Here is a 23,120-nt window from a genome sequence, read left to right as displayed (position 1 = left end):
TGTCGCTGCCACAAGATCCCAGCCCAGCTTTGTGCCCTGCCACACACCCTGCCAGCACTGCTGGGGTCTGTCTCCATAGAAACTCCAACCCCCCCCCTTATCCCAGCACACAGCTGCTGGGGTCTCCATGGAAACTGGCCCCAGCCATGCAGGCAGGGGCTGCTGGGAAATGGAGTCCGTCCGCCAGCCGGAGCCACCATTGTGCCTTGGCATGCCACAGGCCACCAGGCAGAGGACAGTGAAGCAGCTTTGGGGAGGGACCCCTTCCTCCAACTGAGCTGCAGAAGCCTTCCCAGTACTTCACCAACCTCTGCATGGGCCAAGCCTTTCGTATTAATTGGCATTACAACGGCAGATGCAGCCACACAGCAGTAATGGGAATACTAGCTCTTCAGCGGTGTGTAATCCTCCACCACGCATCCCAAGAACCACACTGGTGTAGCACAAGGAGACAGAATTACACTGGCTTTCAAGCTAACTGGGGGACAGAGGCCTGAATATCAAAGTCACGTGTGTACAAATGCACATGTTTACAGCTGCCAATTCTTGCATGCACCGATACCTACCACGCTAATAAAAGTTGGAGTTTTTCACACACGTGGACTTGGTATGCGAACAGTGAGGTGCATCCGCACACGAGCAGAGCAACACTGCTCTCTCATCATCACGCTGCATTGAAGGCTCTACTGAAAACAGCCCCAAGCTGCTACACTTCTATTACTATAATTGATCTTTTCCTTCAAGCAATTCATAGCTCCACCTGGTCCTAAAGATCCCATTTCAAACCTGGTTGATTCAGCCAAAAAAACAGGGGCCAGACCTTCAAAGTAAGCATTTGTGCACGTAATGTCCCCTCTTCCCCATCATGGTACCAGTCTCCTACAACTGAAAACATGCAATCCTCTGACAAAGCTTTAATAGTAGGGGAGTCAGCACTGTCTGGATTTTGGGAAGGGATGTTTGAGGTTTAAAAAGTTTCTTTTCTCCATTCATTAAAAAGCTAAATCGAGGCCATTAAAAGAGGCCACCTTTGCAGGTCACCTAAAGTACTGCTAGGGAAGTTCCTCTGGCCAGCAGCCCTGCCCTCTCCCCCCAGTTAGGTGCAATCCTTTCTTTTTGAAGCAGGTTTGGGAAAGCAAGTGAAATGCAGGCTCCTTTGATCTATCGTCGGCAGCACATTAGGCCTGAAACGACAGAGCCTTTATCTCTGAGAGCAGGATGACAGGCAGCTGGATGGCAAAGAACATTTCAGACTGGAAAGTTCAGAAACATTAATAACTTTAGGGCTCCTGGTAAATCAACCCTGTGACCTTTTGCTCCTTATCCTGTTTTACCTGACAAATGGCGAGATTACAAAGCAGAGAACGACAGGGTAAACAAAAGAAAGCCTTCAAGTTATCTCCAGCCACTTGTGTCTGAGGCAGGCTTGCTCTGTGCTTAGCTATCTAGCATGTCAGCTCCCCAAAGCCTGTCCTGGCAGCGGCTTGGCAGGCCCCTTCCCACCCCACAGCTCCCAAACCCACTGATGAGTGCGTGTAGTTGCCCTTACCTCAAGTGGGCTCAGCCACCACACTCCAGGACCTGTGCCCACCCACAGATCACCCCCTTAAATGCCCCTTTACAATTAGGGTCCCAATTCCACTAGACTCTAGGCACTTCAATCTCTTATTTCTGTCAAGGGGAGTAGTCAACAGTCAGCACCCTGCAGGAGCTGGCTCTTGACATTTTTAAATGGCCCACGACCAGCTGAAGCCTCACCCTAGGTCCCTCTGGCCACAGTGGTAGGGCTGCTCTTTCTTGACCTTCCTTAGCTGAAGATGGTGCTTTTTGTTAGTGTGGGATGGTGCCTCTCAGACATTGCTTGATCTCTTCTGGCTGGTTCTTTATATGGCTTCTAGCATATTGTATTTCGAGTTTGAGCTGGGCCATAAACCACAGCCCAAGGAGCTGGTATTTGGACATCAGCCTCTGGTTGGATGCTCCATTCTTGACATTCAGCGGTGGCTTATTTCTAAAGCTCTCCCCATCTCCCCTCCCTCGCCCACCCTGCTCAGAGTTACTTATTGCCAACAAAGCAATAAAAAGGTTAAATATAGCCAAAGCATGAAAGAAGCCAGACCTGTGAAAATTCACAGCCGGTAAAAGCAAACGAAGGTTGTAAAAGACACCACTGCCAATGGGAGTGAGGCACCCCTGCTCCTTTGATCCCAAAGTTTCACTTTGCCCTAGAAGAGCTGGAGCAGCACAGGGACAGCAAGCATGGGGAAGATGTGGGGACGGAGCCTGCACAGACGAATGGTGAGAAAAGGAAGATGCACATTCAAAATGAAAAGAAAGCAGGTCTGTTATATGCATGAACAAAAATGAAGTTTGCAGCAGGTCCCGCCAGCCAGAAGCCCTTTTGTCCTGCTGGTGAATGATATAAGGCAATCATGAGATCATCCTCTCAAGCTTTTTAGGTCGTCTTAAGCATAGAAGGCATTTTAGACTCCTACAAGAGTGGTCACTCCAGAGACCAGAGAACAGCAAATCTCAATCAGGATGCTGCAGCATTGGGGTCCCATGAGATGCTTAGGGGTGCTGCAGGGTGGTTATGCAATGTTAGCACAGTTTGGTGCGCAAATACATACATGTGACTCTCAAAAACCCAGAGATTCATAGATTCACGACAGCCCTGAGAAAAGCCAGTTCAAAACTTTCACTCATTTTTGGACTATGGAAAAATACTAGAGCAGGAGTTGGCAGCATATGGCCTTGTTGAGCCCCTGGATGCAACCCAGAGCCCAAGGGCTTTGGCTATGCCCCTGACCAGCTAAGCTGTGAGATGGTGTGCCAGGGCTGGGCAACTTCCAGCTGCATCCCGCTTCTCCCCCCTGCAACCTCTCCCCAGATGCAGCATAGGTCCAGCTTCCAGACCCCAGGAGCTGCACTGGGACTTGGCGGCTGGAAGCTATGTCCACACAGCTGCTGCTTCTCCTACCCTCTCCCCCACCTCCTAGCTGCACTATGGAAGTGGCAGCAGCGTGGACATGGCTTCCGGCTGCCCAGCCCCGGCACAGCTCCCCGCTGGCTGGGATCTGCATGCATGCCCCAGACCTCAGAAACAAATGCTTCCGGCAGAACAGGAAAAGCTGGTGGTATGTGGATGCTCCTCTGGTGCAGATGGTGCTTTCTGCAGAAGGTTATTATACCACCCTCCTCATGCCGTCTGGAATAAAAGGCAGAACGCTCCGAAAATGGAGGGTTTACTTTAGACTTTAACTTCACCCTTAGAATCAGCAACAACATTTTAACCATAACAGCGATGAACCACTGATGCTTAATGACAATGCTCAATGTTGCCAGTGTTTTAGAGCTTCAAAGGGCTTTCTTTTTCAGCTCCCTGATATTATGCTGTCTGGCTCCAGACTCTCCTTTAATGCATGAATACATCAATTTGTGACACAAATAAGGTAAGTGATGGGTTTCCATATGGAGAATGGCATCATTTCCAAAGGCTTTTAAGTGTTGCTTTCTTAGTAAGCAACGTGACCCACTGCATTTTCCAGGCAGAAAATCAGCTTCCCCACTTAAGACATGCACTGCAGTTTTGGGGGCTAACTTCTGGGGAAAAGGTGCATATGCTATGCAAGTAAATACGATATTCAAGTATTTTACTTTTAGTTCTATGTTTGGATAAAAGGTGCTAGGTGACCACTGGGCAAGTCAACTAGGGATGTATATACGAGACGTACACAGAATAGCTATTCGCACAGCCTGCACAGGGGTATACGTCAAACTCCAAGGTGGGTTTATCCACAAAACAGGTAAAATGCAGGCAGGATTCCTCACACTGCCCAATCAAGAGCCTTTAGTCATGACCTCCAGGTAGACCTAGACTGTAGGGACAAGTCAGGAGCCCAGGTCCCTCTGACTGATTTGGTGCTGAGCCATGATGAGAAGACTTGCTGACAAAGAGCCAATGCCCATTCATGGGTCCTGGTCACTTGTGACACGGAATGGACAGGGAGAACAGATCTCAGTCCACACGTCAACAATTAATTGGTAACAACTTCTGGTCATCGTGGACCTGGGTACTCAGCATAAGTTCCTGAATTATAGCATCTACTGTTAATTCTCTCACGTCACCAAGAATGAAAAGATTTCCCTCACTTCCTCTCATACCCTGGAGTAGGACCATGGTATTTATATTTACTATATTAAGGATTTTTAACCTTTGGTCTCATCTGAATCCCAGCTACAACTTGTTTGAGGCTCTTTATAGCCGTGCCAATCACTGCAGTATCAATCCTTTTGTTCTCCCCTTTCCAGCAGCACAATATGCTGACTTCTCATGCATACCTGAAAAAATCAATTTAGAGACTGAGAAGCAGGATTTCCAAAAAAAGGAATTGTTGGTCCGAATTAAGCCATGGTATAAAGACCGACTATTTCTTGTACTGCAGATCCCTGCTTAAAAATGGAATTTCAAATGATTTAGGTGCACAAGCTTCACTGACTTCAGTGACTTACACTTCTAAACTTCTTTGGCACCAAAAAAAAATCTGTACTTAAGTTTTTGCAGAGATCGGGCCTTATGTTGGTAAGATCAAAGTGCTGTTAGACATAGAATTGACACATTTAATTTTCCACCTACTGATTCCAAGAGGAATATCTTCAAAATGAGAAATTCCTCTGGAGCTGGTGGAATCTTTCCAACAAGCAGAAATTTTTAAGGGGAGCTACTTGGGAGGAAACTTCAGGATGCATCTTATAAAAACCTGTTCCAAGGAAGAAATACTTAAAAACTGAAGGGGTTTTTAAAATCAAATTAGTCAAGGAAAATAAAAAAATGTGCATGTGTACACACATACAGACACACCATTTAAAACAAGAATTTAGTTTAAATACTTTAAACATCTTTCATAATCACGTCAACTTAAAAGGAGAATATTTCTGTCCAACAAATACAAGGAGCTGCTTTAGAATAATAACTTAAAAAAATATGAGCCATGTTTTCTGCCGTAGGGCCTATTCTTCAGGAAAAGACTGTAGAGTATTTAAGAGAACTGTCTGTATTAATGACAGCTGATGTCCCATATCCCATAGCAGTAGCCATGACCTTCATGCCTACTGTGATTGACAGCCTGACCCCAATCACTCCAGGGTGCAAGGTAAATGACAACCAAGGAAGAAAAAGAAAGAGAAAGAAAGAAAACTTGCTGCCGGCTTTGTAGCCAAACTTCCTAATAAAAACTAATTCAAACTGTCAGGATGAAATGAAGAAAGTGTCAACAGGGGTTTTCAGAGAAATATTCGGTGCGTTTGGCTGGAAAAACCCAACAGCTCAGCTCCCTCCCCCCGACCTACCCCAACTCACCTCTCCAAAAAAAGGCTGAAAAATCCAATGTTGAAAGGAATGTTAATAACCTGTCCATGGGGAAGCCCCGAGGTGGGACCCAGGAGAACACTTTTCTTCCATTCTCTGACAAACCTAATCATCTCTGTAATGGTTAAAAGCATAAAGCTCTTAGCTGTGCTCCAAGACAAGCACGGCTGGAGGAGCGAGATGAATCTGACATCTCTATGAAACGGAACCATCTCGCAGAAAGAGCAGAGGGCAAGGTGGCTTCGGAAGCCAAAATATTTAATGGCGACCCACGGGGTAAGACCCTAGGGGCCCACCAGTGAGAATACCCTGCCATCCACCGCAGGATGATTAAATGCCAGTACTGACAGTGAGAACCCTCCCCTGGATCTTAGCTTCCATGGCAGAAAAAAGGTGGACTTCTCCAACAGCTTCCCTGGTCAGCAAGGAAAGCAAAATCAATGCTTACGAAGCATTTTGCACACTCTGGGAAAACTTTAAGACACGGGCACCCCACAGTCCCATGACTGCAACACCTAATATCAGACCCATTGATACGCTATCCAGCCTCCAGCTACAGTCAATAGCTGAAGCTACACATGGGGAAGACAGTCAAATGCAGCAGAGTGCCTAGCTAGCTGTCCATTGTACAGACATAAGGGACGGAGGGCTCCTCCTCCTCTGCATGAAGAAGTCACTACTTGTTAAAGCTACAACCAGAGATTTGAAAAGTCCCACCTTGTAATAATTAAATAGTATAATTGTTCTCCAGGCTTATCACACACTTGCACCTTCTTGTGAAAACTGCATCAGAGCACCTGGGCAAGGAGGAAGGCTAGCAAACAATAATTTTCTTGCATGCAGCATGCCCAGAATATAAGCATACCCCTGGTTTTTAAACAGACAGCTTGAAGAAAAATAAAATTTTTGCCTTGTAGTACAGGTAAAGGAACAGAGCTAGTGCACCAGGTCTGGGGCTGCATGTTGGGTCCACCCCCGCATGCCGGATCCTGGGTCACGTGCCAAGTTTAAGGCCATGTGCCGGATCTGACCCTACACACCGGCCATATCCAACACGCCAAATCCAGCTGCAGCCCCACCCCATGGGCAGGCCAGATCCCGCATGTGGATCCACATCATGCAGCGGGATGGGGGCTCCCCAGGGGTCCAGACATTTGGCAGCAGAGTGGCAGTAGCATTAAGGGCCATGGGAGCCAGGGCAATTAATCTGCCACCAATCCTTACTGTCAAATTTCCACATTTAATAAGGACCCCAATTCCACCCCCTCCTTCCATCCCCCAGCTGGGTTGGGGGTAGGAAGGTGCACGTTTTATGCAAGAAAATACAGCATTTAGGATTTTTGAAAAACAGATTCAAACCTTGTTTGCTTTATTTATAAAAACCCCAAGGAAAAAAAACAAACCAAGATGTTACCTATCTAGAAGGAGCTGGAATTTCTGGAGCCGCAGAGCTCAATGAAAACAATGCTCCGACAGCAGCCGAGTACTTAGCAGAGAGAGCATGCGATGCAAGTGACAATTCCAGCCCTTCGGTTTCCAATCTTGGTTTCTATTCCTGACTTGGACAATACTATGCAACCCTGAGCCAGTCTCTTGACTGGTCTGGGCCCGAGTATACATGCTACACACCTACCTCACAGGCTGGGAAATGGGGAGGGTTGAACAGGAAATCTCTCCAGCTGTTTAACTCTTTTATTTTTTTAAATACTCTTCTACCAAGCTAGGCCTGTGGGTACACTTCTCCCCTGCCAACAAGTGAAGGATCTTGAATCCTTTGGCTGAAGTCAGCCCCTATATATAAAGGGGATTATGGTCTTACCCTTGCCAAGTGAAACTTTAGGAGTCCTTCTCCAAGACTGTTTCATGAAATTCATGAATTTATTGAAATAGCCAGCTGGAGAAGTTTCTCCTTTAATCCACGTAGTGGAGGCCTGGGGTGGTAGCGTTTTGGCTGTCCTGAGCTTAGTTGTCCGGATGACTGCCCTTGGCCTTAAACCAGTAACTCTCAACTAGGGTGCCACGGCACCTGGGGTGCTCTGACATCCTTTCAAGGGTGCCACACAACATTAGCTCAGGTAGGTGTGCAAATATGATTCATAAGATCAACCCAGAGGTTTCAAATAGGGGTCCATACCATTAAGACCACTCAGCCCTACTGTGGCCTTATACGGAGTTCTTTCAGCAGAAGAATTGCTCTGTTTTCTGCAGGCCAAAAACAAGTGAAAGCAAAGAACTGACGTTATTGGAGGGGTGCCTGGAATCTAAAACAAGGGGATACCTTGAGTCTAAAAAAGGTTGAAAACTACTGCCCTGGACAAACTGGTTGCATAGCCAGGTGCCTGCAAAACTATTCATGACTTTTCTAAGACCTCTTTAAAGCAGTGCAGATGTTTGCTGAGAGGGTCTGTGGGGAGGCCCCTGTTCTGAAGAGGCACAGGTGGATATCTGATCTAAATGGGGAGAAGGGAGCTGTGCATGGACACTGCCAGTATTAAGGAGCAGGGCTTCTTGCTGTCTTCTCATAGTGCACATAGGACCAAGAAGGGATGGTTTAGTCATTGACGATCCTGCCCTGAGCAGGGGGCTGGACTAGATGCCCTTGAGAGGTCCCTTCCAGCCCTCCTTTCCTATGATCCTGTGGTGGAGCACACTCCTGGTTTTGACAACATGCTTGTAATGCTACATTGCCATTTTCACAGAGCCCAGTGGGGAAAGTGAAGTCAACAAAGGGAAAGGAAAGAGGAATGGCCTGAAGAGGAAACCCTGTCTAAAAGCATCCCTTGGAGCAGGATAAGTGGGGCAAGTCTGAATTTTCAGGAGTAAAACCATTATGCAACATCCCCTTGGCTCCCAAAGAGGTCCCCTTGGGCCCCCAAAGAATTCGGGGTGGAGCTGGTTGACCTGCAGGTTCCCAGAAGAGGAGAAGAGTTTCATAGGCCATCCTCTGTACTTTCTGCCCCTGTACAGAAGAGGATACCCACATTTTTAGCTTCAAGAAGCTCCTGACCATCCTTTCAGAAGCACTTTGCAAGACAGATGCTCAGCGAAGTCTCAGCCTCCATAATGTCTGATGGTCGAAATGGCCATGGTTACCCCTCTCCAGTGGGGTCAAGCTGCACACTGCAAACAAGTCAGAGGAGGTATCCCAGAGGAAACACCCCAATTTTTTACTAGCCACTGAGGAAGCCAGCAAGGTACTGTGCTCTTCTATAGAAAGCAGCAGGACGCTTATATGTACAAAATCTCATATCACAACAGAGGGGAGTGTGCCGTCTCCATCCTTTCGCTTAGAGGAGGGGGATCCAAGTCAATTTGACTGACAGAGGATTAAGGAAAGAAATGTTTATAAAGCTTTGTGAGATTTTCCAGCAAAAAGAAATAGAAACTACAAAGTTATCTTTGTATTTCCGTGAGTAACTGCGGGTAGAGTCATACTTTACCTCAGATGAAGGTCTTCGGAGAACTTCAGACAGGCGTAGATGAATTCCTTAATCTGACTGTAAACTTTAGGCACAAACTCGGAAAAGGGGAACTTCTTTGGAAATGGTTGCTGTAAAGTGCAAGAGAATTCAAATAAGCCCCAGAGCAGATACTCAGCAGAGAGAAACTCCTCACGGCCAAGCCTGGCGAGGGAGCCGCTTTCCAATAACGCGTTCCAAGTATTCAAATTAATTCTAATATTCAGCTAAGTTGAGCAATGAAACAAGCAGCCAGCATTTATTGTATATTGTATAAGCTGTTCAGCCAAGTAAAAGACCAGATAATCACTTACAAATGGCGTAGTGGTGTGTAAAGGATTTGGATTCTGAAATGGGCCTGGAAGGGAATGTGAAGTTCAAAAGGAGCAGGCGGAAGAAAACTACCCCCATGCCCATCTCCCGGATCCATAACTCGCACTGGAAGACCCCACAGCTTGGATTTCCCACTGTGCCCCACACCAGACACTTTCCTCAGTCTCTTTCCACCATTTCTGTGTTTCTACCACCAATAGCAGAGGTCTTGTCCTTGCAACAACACCCTCCTTAGCTTGGATTCAACTACAGCACAGATGGCCCTGAGAGGGAAAGAAATTCAACCCTAGGTTGGAGGGGGAATGGACTTTTTAAAGCCTGAATGCTTAAAGAGGATTGGAAAAAAATATCTGCCATTCATAATTATGTTGCCCAGGCTGGGATCATGCTGTCTACCAGATGTTGAGTCCACAGCCAAGCACGCTTTTAAGAGACACTGGTTCAGTCAAATTTGGCCCTTCTTTCACGTTTTGTGAAAACAAGCTTTTACAAAATCCAGGATGTAGCTCGCTTAGAAATCTGAAGAAATTAAAACAAATAAATAAGATCAATCCAAACATTTCCTTAAAATTAAAGTAAAATTCCAGTGGGAGCAGATATTTTTATAACTCCCTTGTCTTATACTGCAAGCGCCACAGAGCAGGGCTTGCACATAATGATCTGAAAGCAAAACTGACTAGACACTAACAAGTTATTTTCTTCATCCAAACCAACAAAAACAAACCGGGGAAAGTGCACTTGAAATGCTTCCCACTTTAGCCTTAAATGTTGGTAACAACCAAGAAGCAGCAGCTGATTTTTAATGGTACACAAAGGAACTTTTATCCCGACATGGGCCTGTTATAAGCTTTCCTTACCTTTTCAAGTTCTGCATCCTGGAAGGGGAATTGCCCTACAATCTTCTTATAGATTTCTTCATTAGCTACTGGTATAGGACTGTAGTTATCCGAATCAAGTATATTTCTGTAAAACAGAAGAACAATTACAGTGAGCCTCCATGGGGAAAGCATCTAGTGGTGTCAAACGTGACTTTGGGTGGAAATTTGCTCCTGTGCAGATGGGCCAGCCTCACCAGCAGGACAAACAGATGATGGAGTAAGTTAATGGTAATGTTGCAACACTGTACTATGATACAAGAAACAGGTGCCATGAGTTGGCTTGTAAAGGCTTAATTTGAAACAGCTGAAATAGGCTTAACAGTCTCCATGGCCCATGATTATGGGTATTGTCCTTACCGAAGAGGTAGTCTAGGCCTTATTCAGGTCCCTTCCTCCTGCCTCCAAACACACCCCTCTGGACCCAGTTTGGGGGTGTTTTGGACCTTGTGAAGTTAGAAGCAAAAGCCCAAGTAACATTTTCCCCAAAGATGCAAGCTAAACCGTTGAATACTGTAGTCCTCCAATGGCCATTCATAGAGACCCAGAAAGACAGGCAAATTCCCCCACAGATTGCTGTAAATGAATTGTCAAGGGGCTCAGCTTATGGCACCACAAACCATCATAGGATACATTCCCAGAGTTCTTCTGATGCCCATTAACGCATGCGGCTCTCCTCCAAGCATAGGAAGTTGGGTCTGACTTGACAACAGGCATGCTTGCTCCTGGATGCCAATTATGCAAGTCTACACTATAGTGAAGGTATCCTGTGTAGAAGGTGGTCCAGGGTACAGCATAAGTTGATGTCACACAGTTAGCATACCCATCTATGAGATGCACACCATGGTGTTTTTGTATTTTCTTTCCCTGTCCCAAGATGATCGTTCACAGCTAGTTTAATAGAGGCCAACATTTATATGCAAGCATGTAACAAGTGCTCCTTTGAATAAGAAAAAAAAAATTGATACACATGTAACATCCGTGTGCATTATTCAGCGTATTTTTTTCTTCAAAAGTTTCTTACCTGAAAACTCCTGACCATTTCTTAAGGAGCGTCTCACTGTATTGGTCTCTGATTTCCAACAGCATGTCAAATAGCTGGTTTACGGGGAAGCCATATCCCTGCGATTAAAAAAAAAACAGCACTTAAGTTCAGTGAAGAACTGCCGACACGGGAATTAGAAAGTCGATTCTGCTCTTCTCAAAGTCACCAAATTTACACTACTCTAAAGACTGGATGGCCCAGGGACATGGAAACTATGCAAATTACTTTCATTCCTAATAGCCCATTCAAATTCAACCCAGATTTGTAGTGGCTGAACACCACTGGCTTAAGAATTGCCATTTACTGGGTCATACCATAGGTCCGTTTGACCCAATATCCTGTGTCGTGCAATGGCAGAGAATGAATGCTGAAAAGGAGAGTGAACAGGGGATGACCATGTTTTCCCCCCTATTCCTCTTTCACTTACAACCTCTGGCATTTAAAGTCTAGGAAGTTTCCATTCAGAAGCCATACTCCTGCCTTTAGTTAGACAAGCTTTAGTTAAAGCGCCTCAGCTCGTTTTGAAATGTGGGGATGCTGAATCCACGCAACGCAGAGGCTGCTGCAGCACACTAATTAATTGAGTCTGCTCCGACATGCTAATTAGCATGAATCGGAGCAGAGGTCAATCACGTGTATAGCTTCATGGACACTGCCTGCAGGTTGTGCACCCCGTGAGGAAAGCAAGCTGGCTTCCAGACTGTCAGTCTGGCACCTGAATTCATCCCTCACCAAATGCAGAGGAAAACAAGCTGACACGGCAAGCCGACATCCATCATCAGGTTTAAATCCTTTCACAAGAATCACAAACAAGAGAGGGGCACATACCTGGAGCGTGTCTGCAAACAGCACTATGAGGTTCTTCAAGTCTAAAACCAGGTTCGGGTCAGAACAGTATGACTAAAGCAGGGGACAGGGCGAAAACAAAAACCGGTTTTAATTTCTACAAATAGAAGTTGGAGTAATTCTTTCAGTAATCCCTCATCGCAGGTGATAATGCCGAGACATTTGATAAGGCCTGTCTATTGGCAGGCTTTTAATAATGTGTAATAAAGCCTTGTTATGACAAATCACAAGTTACAAATACCGATACATTATTTCGTTCCACAATAGGTTGCACCTGGGACTCAACATGATGAATAATCATCTAGGATGGAGCATAGCTGCCCTCGTATAACCTAAAGTACCTAGGAGTTCCAGTTTTCAAATCACAGGATTAAGGAGGAAAAGGTTAAAAAACAAATAATTATGCTGACAGACCAAAGGGAGTTAGCATTACCTACTACTGAATATTAATTGCATTGCATTTAATGTTAATAAAGGTATTGCAAAATACACGATACCCCCCCCCAAGCTCCCTTTATGAAGAGGATCGTCATTTTTAATTGGAAGGTTCTGGTGGCATCAGGAGGGAAAAAACCAAACTGCTTGGCTATTAAAATTAATGTCCAGATTTTGATGCAAGCAACAAGGGTCTACAGCTCTAAGATCTCAGTCTAAAGAGCATACAGCCCACTGACAGTATATCGCCTACTGACACAGATCAGAATCACAAAACATCTCGTGTAACACTGCACATCATTTTTACACTAGCAGACAACTTTACTAAAAGGTGAAATATGCAAAGTTTCAGACTCTTACCAAAAATAGAACCACTATTCATACGCTGGAAAAAGAAACAGAGATTTAGAGCCCATTGGAAACTCGAGAAGGAAGGACTCTATTAAATCATCGTGAAAGATTGAAAGAGACATTTTCCATTTCACTGTCCAAAAAAAAGAAAGAAAGTCAAAGAGAAAGATGGTGCCCTAAAGCTATCAGGAATGATAAAAGATGTCCCACTGAAACGCAAGGAAGAAATCCAGGCAGAGGTTGGCTGAACAGAAATATCTGAAACAGCCTCACCAATGTGACAGTTTCCCAGCAAATCCGAGTACCATGCGACGGACACGATGGGTCTTTATGCACACTCCTGTAGTCATGTATAAATGCTGGTGGACTGCACACAACTCTGACCACTAAAGACCTCTTTCTATTGCAAATTAAAATTCGACAACTCCAGTACAGCTTGTCATACCACCAAACTTACTAGAATTGAGAAGAGAAGCACTTTGGTTTGCTTCACTCTCACGGTTTGCACTGCCACCAAAAGCCCCCGGATTAAAGGGAGCATGGATTTATATTAGTAATATTTGCATCTATTTTTCTCTCAATTTCCACATTAAGGGAAAGGATGTTAGTGCTAACTGAAGAGCTCCCACAACATCCACCACACCCAGGTGAACAGAGGTAAAACACCCTCCGGTTCAAGAGGGGAAAAAAGCTGATGGGTACAACATTTACGGATGTATGGCAAATTTCCAACATTATGGCACCCATATGCAGCCTTGCCTTAAGCACATTTATTATGAAATGCATGCCATAAACCCTTGGAAACCTCACACCGCTAGCATTTTCTGCAAAAAGACTTGTGTTAAGAGCCACAGTCTGAGCACCGCTGGCTTATCCACATCAAAACAGTTACCATGCTTTGGAAACATTTGAGGACCATAGGGAGATGCTGTATTTATTCAAGGGCACGTTGAGAGCAACAGGTCTGTAGCATGGGTTCCCCAGCTATGGGGAACCCATGCTACAACCACGCTAGCAAAGCCGGACTGCTATTTTATAATGCAATTCAGACATGACCACTAAGATCAAAACTAAGTGAATGGAAAATGGTTTAAGAGTAAACAGCAAACTGTGCCCTGTACACTACACACTTTTGAGGCTTTCCTCTCAGAAAACCAGTGGACCTAAGAAATAAGCCGGAAGCCATTCTGAAACACAGGGGGCTTAATATATGTGACAGTGAGGCATTTTAGTTAGAGCAGCTGTCCAGGAACTGCTCTAATTAAAACACCTCCCTCCCCACCTGCAAGCACATATACAGGCAGCCTATATGCAGCTGGATCAGTAAGATGTGCCTGCCATAAACTGACTCGAAACACCTTCTCCCCATTTTCAGAGCTCACCAGCTGTCACTGAGAGTAGCTGAATATTATTTTACTGTTTCACCCAGAAGAGGCTGTTAATTTTAAACCAATTTTAGAGTAGCATGGGGGGGGGGGGAAGTTATATATCAAAAGAATTGTAAGGAACCTAAAAAAAAAAATCTAGATTTTTCTTCTAAAACTGTAGACCAATGGGAACTTTTTTCCCTTAACATGCATGGAGACACTGAAAAAATTCCCTTTTAAATGTTTGCAACTGAAACAGGGCAGCATTATGTTAGCACGAGAAGAAAAGTAAAACTGATTAGTGCTCGTTTTGCCCAAGGAGACAAATGCCAGAAGTATAACTGTCGCACAAGTGGTGAAAAGTAAATTTAAATTCTTTTAAATCCCTTCAATTTTAATCATCCAAGACACTAACATAAGAAAGGAAATCTACATGTTTGTTTTTAAAAAGCCATATGATTTTTAACTTGGCAGTGTCTTGAGCTGGCATTGATTTGAAGGGAATACCAAACCGGTCTGTATCTCAAATAGAGACATTAGTCAAGTAGAGAACAAGCTGGGGCCCTCTGCTGGGGTCTTTTAAAATGACTGACCAAATAATGAATTAATGATTTTTTTTTTTTTTGGCAAAAATCTAGTTCGTCAAATAAAAGATAACACTTCTACCATGAGTCCTCACTGCTTTTGACCAAATAATGGAGAGCTGAAATGAGGACCCAGTCTTCTGAACAGATGAAGCTTCATTGCAGAAGATCCTGGGGGATCCAGGGTTCACAGAACCAAAAAAAAAAAAAACTTCCTGAAGACACCACCGGTATCTCCATCCCAAAACACCCAACGAACTGACTAATGCACCCCGAGCAATGCTACAATAAATATAAAACCTTCCAAAGCATCGGGTCATACTCACAGCAGCAGCCGAATAATTGGTAGCTTTTACTTACCGAATGCGTTCTTAGGGCTGCAATGGTTTTTGACAAAGCCAGTTCCCACAGCTCATCAATATAGGCTCTGTTTACCAAGCCCTGGGTTGTATGCAAGATGTGATCTTCAACTACAAAAAAACTAACAGGAAAGAAAGTGGCAGAGCAGTCAGAGCTTAGAGTCCATGACTTCCATGTGGTTTTACAAACATTGCATGCAAATGACTTACAAAACGAGCAAAAAACCTCAAATCACCAGCTGTAGAGAGAAAAGAAATACGTAACTAATGTGCAGGCATCTCTCCTAGCCATATTACTATTTTGTTTTACGACAGTGAGTTATTCAGTCCTTCCAAGGTAAAGTTGTTCTCGTGAAATATTGTTTTTGCATTTGGACTGTTGAGATGGGTGAACTGTAATAACCTTGCCCCATTTTACTCTGGCTTTTTAAAGTTATCTTTTAATTTTAGACACTAAAAAAGCAGTTCAGAAAACAAAAAATGTCACTTCCCAGGAACAGGATTCTCTGCATAGAGAGGGACAGCGTTTTAATTGAAGTTATCTATCCAGTCGCTTAAGATGTACTGCTGATTAAAACAGCATCAGTCCAGCCAGCAGCAATCAGAGTATAGCTGTGTCACTTCCAAGACACCTCTGTTACATCTTTCTTTTACTGGCATTTCTTCTAAGCCAGCTGATATCTGTGAATGCAGTAGAAAGCTCAGTCCACCAGAATAAAATAATTATCTCCATTTCTCCTGTTACCAAACATGGTAGCAAATCACAGCAAAATTGTGTATAACACATTAAAAAAGGCCAATGTACAGAATCTAGACTGTAAATCTCTACACAGTGGGGAACATTCAGCCATAAAGCAGGCATGCTCAAGGTATGACATGTGGAGCCACGTGATCTGACCAGCCAGGCTCCCCATGGGTCTGGAAATTTGGGGGGGGTCATGGCAATTAGCACTGTCACCACCTCGTGGCCCAAATGACTTGACCCTATGCACAGGGGCCCGACCCAGGACCGTGGGGCTGTGAGCACAGTGGGATGGTGGGGACCCACGCAGAGTGCACGGGGCTGGGGTGGCAGGAGGCACCAGGGCTCCCACTCAGGAGGGCTGAGGGAAGAGGCTAGTGGGCCCCATCCAGGCCCAATCCAGCTGCAACATGGCACGTCAGATCAGGCCCCCAGACTGGAGGCAGACCCTCCCTGCACCACTCTTCCAGCCTGTGGGGCCAAAAGCTTGGGTACCACTGCTCTAAAGCAACAGCCAGGCTTCACCGTACATTTCATTAATGCTGACTACCGAGATGGATAGAAAGTCATTTCCAATCTTGGTTGATTAGCATTTCTCCAGGCCACCCCATTTGTTCCAAAACAGTCGCCCTAGGTTCTGTTCACTTGAAGTTTGGCTGGTTTTGAAAGACCGGGCCATACACCAGGCTGCATCAGCCAGGAGTTTTCTGTACCCACAAGGAAAGAGGCTGCACACTTATGCCCACGTCACCAACTCCTTGCCGACCTCCCTCAAGGAAAAGTCTCAGCATTCAGACCAAGATGGTGACACTGTCAGCATAATCCAGCGTGACACTGGCTTGTTCAGCTCATCCCAGTACTCAGCTGCCATACACGGTGCACAAGCCATGTTTACTCCCACATATGCGAACTGTGCAGAATAACTGGTAAGTCTCTAAACTGCTGGCACCGGTGACAAAGTTTACGGATGCACTAAAACGCCTCTCCCTCAGATGCTTCGGAAGCACAAACCGCAGTTTTCCTGCTTTGGCTCTTTAAATGAATTGTCAAAAAGAGGAACATTTCCTTTTTTGCTTGCCATTCAACAACACAGCACACACACATTTAGAGAATGTGTATATAAAAAGAATACCTACCCTACAATTTGATTAAAATACTTCCTGTAGCCGTCTAATGTTTCATGCTGCAACAAAGAAAAGTGAACAAGGATTCAAACAAAGGAGGACACTGAAACTGGAAACAAACAAGAGACCACACACGTGCAACAATGTGGAGACAACATTTTGCTGCTTTATCAAGCAAAGCAACTGTGATGGCTAAAGCTATTACAGGCGTACCATGTTTGAAGGGGGCTGCAGCACCAATCTGGCCTGTTTTCTTCTCTGTTTCCTGTAATAGTTCTCAAAGGTTTCTCGGGCACCCTGAAAAACAGATCAAATTAATCTAAACCACCGGCAACAGCATTAAATCCATCCACCTCCATACAAAACTCCTGCATCCAAAAGTTTAAAAATGTCATTTGCTTAATTTTTTTCTGACCTCAGTGCCACATTCCCTTACAGAGTTCAATGCAAACACTAAATGTCAACACTTTGCTCCAAGTACAATTACAGCTGCATATTTTGCCACAAGAACATTTTGAGCAACCCTGTTACGTTCATACGTTCAATCTCTTCCAGTTCTACCGTGCAGAAATTGTGCGTGTTTCTATGTATAACTCCCACACTTACTGGACTAGACTGCCAATAATACCGTCAGATTTTGTACAAAAACCTGGCAATGGTGGAAAACAAGAATGTTAAGTGCTAACAATGAAGAGAGAGAGAAGGGGGACCAATCCTGCAAAAGGTTACAGAAAATTATTCAATTATTCCTTTATTTATCTGGACACTGGTAGCATCAATATCTGTCTGAGCAACTATAAAAAGCACACAGATCAACAAATCTCGGAGTAGAAGCAGCGCTTGCAGCTCCAGATACATGGGGCTCTGACCCTTGAGTTAAAAGGAAGGTCCCAATTAAAGCTACAAGAGCTCCTACTATGAGCTCTTCCACTGATAGCACTTGGCAATCACCTCATTTTGTCTACCTTTAGAAGGGAGAGACTTGAAGCATCCTCAGTTATTCTCACTGATAAGATAAAGACACTGAACTCCTGCCCGAGCACCACAGTAACCATGTTAGCCTTGCTTGTTTTATCCACAGCCTTTTCTTCTTATACCATTGCTACTTCTCTTCCCCTCCTGCCCCATCTATCGGTTTATGTGCCTGAAATGAGTCTACAAACCATTTGGGGAAGGAAAGGAGACACTCTATTTGAGCTCTGATGAGCCAAGCACTTTTTAGATCCCTTGAAAGGACAACAAAGACCTTAACAGTAAGTGTTACCAGTCTGGGAAAGGGAGAACGAGAGCCTTGGGTCCATATTTAAAGTGGGAAAAGCTAATTAAAAGAATCTGACAATGGACTCAATGGAGGTCTCCACCCATCATGAGTACACAAATATTCTGACTGAACAGGCCCTTTATTACAAAAGTTCTTGGGAAAATTCTGCAAACAACACTTTTAATCATAGACACTCCTCTTCCTCCTCCAACAAGAGATGACAGGGCTCTGCAACCATCCGCATACCGCAGCTGCACTGGGTACTGTCAGGGTGCTATTAACATTTATTATCGAGACTCGAGGCAGATTCGGATTTAGCATAAGCTCCTGTGAATTTGCTGGAGTACAGCTTGAATTCAGCTTTAAGTCCACAGGAAGCCTAATTTTTTCAAAGCAGCATTTTAGGTGCCACAAGCTGCTTAGGAATGGGGCGGGCACGTTGGAAAATCCTATCATCTATCTTCTGATATTGCTCCTGTGTGACATAACCCCTCTACTTCATCATCCAGTGCAGGTAACAGGATTGCAGGGCAGAGATTCATGTATTCACACAAGTTTAGGGCTGGAAGGGACCTCATGAGATCATCAGGTCCAGCCCCCTGCTCTGAATTTGCAGATTTTAAGGCCAGAAAGTGACGTGCAGTCATCTAATCTGACGTCCCTCATAACAAAGGCCACATAATGCCAACAAGCAGTTCCTGCATCAAGCTGATAAATTCTCATTGAATTTTTCCTCATTACCCCAGGTTTTGGTTTGAAACTCTCCACATTAACCACAGCCTTTTTCAAAAGGAAAAAGCCATTTCTCTATAGATGGACACCCAGTTTGAGGGCTCAAGGATTTCTTCTTTGGTCATCACCAGTGAAAACGCAAGGTTCACAGTCCAACGTGGACAAGAGACCAAGCTGGGAAATTCCGGAACTCAATGCAAACCTAAGCACATTTATTTTTTGCAAAATTATTCTGTGTGAAACATGCAATTTGGAAATTTCTTATGGCTCATTCTAGATTATTAGAACAAGAGTATTTTGTGGTGAACATAGAGGTAGAAAGCTGTGTTAGTCTGAAGTCAGGTAGAAAAAAGGGCAAGGTGGCACCTTGGAGACTTACCGGTTCAGGGAGGCATTTTTAGTTTCATAGTTGGTTGGGTCAGAAAGGACCTGAGCAGATCATAACGTCCGCCCCCCTGCCATGGCAGGAAAGATTACTGGGGTCAAAAGACCCCAGCAAGGTGTTCATCTAGCCTCCTTTTGAAGACCCCCAGGGTAGGAGGGAGCACCACTTCTCTGGGAAGCTGGTTCCAGATCCTAGCCGCCCTGACCGTGAAGTCGTGCCTGCTGATGTCTAGTCTGAATCTACTCCCAGTCAACTTACGGCCATTATTCTGCGTTACTCCTGGTAGTGCTTGGGGGAGCAGGGTCTCTCCCGTTCCCCACTGGCCCCCCCCGGCAAGTTTATAGACAGCCACTAGATCCCCCCCTCAGCCTTCTCTTGTGGAGGCTGAACAGGTTCAGGTCCTGGCGCCTCTCCTCGTAGGGCCTGCCCTGCTGCCCTTGACCATGCGAGTGGTCTCCTCTGGACCCTCTCCATGCTGTCCACGTCCCTCCTGAAGTGCGGCACCCAGATCTGGATGCAGTACTCCAGCTGTGGCCTGACCAGTGCCGCATAGAGGGGGAGGATCACCTCCCCGGACCTGCTTCAGATGCATCTGTTGGCCTTGCTGACCGCATCCCCACACTGCCGGCCCATGTTCACCTTGGCATCAATGAGGACTCCAAGATCATTTTCTGCCTCTGCCCTGCCGAGAAGGGAGTTCCCCAACCTGTAGGTATGGTGCTGGTTCTTCCCCTCCCGGGTGCAGCACCTTGCACTTGTCAGTGTTGAACCCATCCTATTCTCATCCACCCACCCCTGTAACCTGTCTAGGTCTGATTGTAGCCTGTCCCTCTCCTGCAGTGTGCCCACTTCTCCCCTACACCTTAGTGTCACCCGCGACTTTGAACGAGGTGCTTTCCACCCCCTCGTCCAAGTCGCTGATGAAGATGTTGAACAGTGCGGGCCCGAGGACCGAGCCCTGGGGGACCCCACTGCCCACATCCCTCCAGGTTGAATAAGACCCACCCACTACCACTCTCTGGGTGCGGCCCCCCAGCCAATCTGACACCCATCTGTGTAGGTATTAATGCCACAGCCGCCTAATTTTTTTTTTAACAAGAATGGGGTGAGAGACAGTGTCAAAGGCCTTCCTAAAGTCCAGAAAGCCTAAGTCCACTGTGACACCTGTTTCCAAGGATTTTGTGACCTGGTCGTAGACAGCCACCAGGTTTGTCTGACAGGACCTGTCGCTAATGAATCCGTGTCGGTTGCCCCTAAGCATAATCCCCCCCACTGGCCCCTCACAGATGTTTCATAGTTTCATAGTAGCTAGAGTCGGAAGGGACCTAGGTAGATCATCTAGTCCGACCCCCTGCCTTAGCAGGAAAGAGCACCGGGGTCAGATGACCCCGGCAAGGTGCTCATCTAACTTCCTTTTAAAAATCCCCAGGCTAGGAGCCTGCACCACTTCCCCTGGAAGCTGGTTCCAGGCCCTAGCCGCCCTGACTGTGAAGTAGCGCCTCCTAATATCTAATCTAAACTTACCCTCCGCCAGCTTGTGACCGTTATTCCTGGTCACTCCTGGCAGCGCACGGGGGAACAGGGACTCCCCCAATACCTGCTGATCCCCCCTGACCAGTTTGTAGCAGGCCACAAGGTCCCCCCTTAACCTTCTCTTGTGGAGGCTAAACAGGTTCAGGTCCCGTAGCCTCTCCTCATAAGGCCTGCCCTGCTGACCCCTGATCATACGAGTGGCCCTCCTCTGAACTCTTTCCATATTGTCCACGTCCCTCTTGAAATGTGGCGCCCAGAACTGGACGCAGTACTCCAGCTGCGGCCTGACCAGTGCCGCATAGAGGGGGAGGATCACCTCCCTGGACCTGCTCGAGATGCATCTGTGGATGCATGACAGGGTACGGTTGGCCTTCTTGACTGCCTCCCCACACTGCCGGCCCATGTTCATCGTGGAGTCAATGACGACTCCAAGATCCTTTTCCGTCTCCGTGCTGGCAAGAGGGGAGTTCCCCAACCTGTAAGTGTGGTGCCGGTTCTTCCTCCCCATGTGCAACACCTTGCACTTATCAGTGTTAAACCCCATCCTATTCTCATCCGCCCACCGTTGCAACCTGTCAAGGTCAGCTTGTAGCCTATTGCACCCTTCTAGTGCACCCACATCCCCCCACATCTTAGTGTCATCAGCAAACTTGAACAGGGCGCTTTCTACCCCGTCATCCAAGTCACTGATGAAGATGTTGAACAGTGCGGGCCCGAGGACCGAGCCCTGCGGAACCCCACTGCCCACGTCCTTCCAGGTCGAGAAGAACCCATCCACTACCACCCTCTGGGTGCGGCCCTCCAACCAGCTGGCGACCCATTTGACCGTGTGTGCTCCTGGATAATTTCCTCAAAGAGCTTCTCCAGGATTGAGGTAAGACTAACTGGCCTATAGTTTCCCGGGTCCTCCTTCCTCCCCTTTTTGAAGATGGGAACCACACTGGCCCTCTTCCAGTCCTCCGGCACCACACCAGAGCACCACGAGCACTCGTACGGCCGTGCCAGGGGTCCCGCAAAGACCTCAGCCAATTCCCTCAGCACTCGGGGGTGGAGAGCATCCAGACCGGCTGACTTGAATACATCCAGTCCCTCCAGAAGTTCCCTGACTAGATCCTCACTGCCCCTGGGCCTCGGTGCACCTCCCCTGGGTCTGTCTGGGATCCTGGAGGGGGGAGGGGGAGGATGCCCCGGTCCCTGCTCAGAAAAATGGAGGCAAAAAATTTGTTAAAGGAGGTTAGCTTTATCATCTGGTGCAACTACCAGATTTCTAAGTGTGTCCTACACGGGCTCCACGTTACCCAGTGTCTTCTTTTTTGTGGGGAGAGGGGTGTAGGTGTTAGCTGTGTTGGTCTAAGGACACAGGCAGACATGGGTCTTTGTGTGAATCTGATATCTTTTATTAAACCAACTCAAGTAGCTTGAAGAGTTAGTAGAATTTTTCAAGCTATCTAAATTGGTCAAATAAAAGATATTCTGTGGGGAGAAGCACTTTTTAAACGCTATGTAGCAGACTTAATCGGAGTGAAGGATTCACAACCGGTGTCCCCGCTTCACTCTCTCAACTGACTCTTCCACATCCTCTGATCTCCTGACAGGGAAGAAATGGATGGAAATGAGATCAATGCCCTATTCCCAGCCCTTCTGCCAACTTACTGAATTACTTAAGACATATCATTTAACTTCTCACCTTGGGCTTCACAATTTCTATAAGCAGCCTAATTGAATTGCCCGATGTACAGGTGTTTGCAAGACTGGTCCAAAAACAGCTTGAGAGCCTTAGCTGAAAGGCACTACCCACAACGACAAATTGCATTTGTATATAAAAAGTGTTTAGAAACATTTTCTCTGTCCAACATTCAGGGGCTGTCAGTACTCAATGATTAAGAGCACCAACCGCTCAACAGTGCTTTCATTACAGGCCCAATAAAAAAAAAAAAATTCCATTCCAGGCAAATAGAGCACTCATCTTTACATTTATCTTTGAATTTCTACATTGTATTTAGGGCTGCTGTAGACTCATCTTTGAGACTGAAGTCCCCGTTGCATCCATATGGCAAGCAAAGCACTAGCAGGAGCCGTGCGGGACTCTCCGTAGTGCATCTTCCAATGTGCCTCATTCCTGCGAGCTGCTCAAGTGTCTTCACTTTTACCGCTAGAACTTAGTGATATCAGCTGTATGATCTTGCATTTCTTAAGGTGAAATATTAAACAGGACGGGGTTTATGCCAGGTCTGGTTGCTAGGCCCTTCAAGAGTCAGCTTCCATCATCCCATTTTAGATCCATCATATTTTTCCCCTCGACAGGGAAAAAAGTTCAATGCA

The 23,120-nt window shown here is 46.0% G+C and overlaps 1 protein-coding gene across 4 annotated transcripts in view; it reads right to left on the bottom strand.

Annotated features, from left to right (window-relative positions):
• The window catches only part of EXOC6B (exocyst complex component 6B), a 431,011-nt gene that overhangs the window by 167,200 nt on the left and 240,691 nt on the right, over positions 1 to 23,120 (bottom strand). For all 4 annotated transcript variants that reach the window (XM_090035133.1, XM_090035134.1, XM_090035135.1 and 1 more), the window contains exons 9-15: positions 17,101 to 17,184; positions 16,900 to 16,946; positions 15,023 to 15,143; positions 11,908 to 11,979; positions 11,059 to 11,156; positions 10,017 to 10,122; positions 8,809 to 8,918 (exon numbers count right to left, since the gene is read on the bottom strand). In XM_090035133.1, the coding sequence (XP_089891259.1) occupies positions 8,809 to 8,918; positions 10,017 to 10,122; positions 11,059 to 11,156; positions 11,908 to 11,979; positions 15,023 to 15,143; positions 16,900 to 16,946; positions 17,101 to 17,184 (638 nt within the window). The remainder of the gene's footprint in view (positions 1 to 8,808; positions 8,919 to 10,016; positions 10,123 to 11,058; positions 11,157 to 11,907; positions 11,980 to 15,022; positions 15,144 to 16,899; positions 16,947 to 17,100; positions 17,185 to 23,120) is intronic.

The sequence above is a fragment of the Crocodylus siamensis genome, chromosome 2, assembly GCF_052110815.1.
Source record: "Crocodylus siamensis isolate JL-2025a chromosome 2, ASM5211081v1, whole genome shotgun sequence".
NCBI classification, from domain to species: Eukaryota; Metazoa; Chordata; order Crocodylia; family Crocodylidae; genus Crocodylus; species Crocodylus siamensis.
This window is presented reverse-complemented; position numbering and strand designations above follow the sequence as displayed.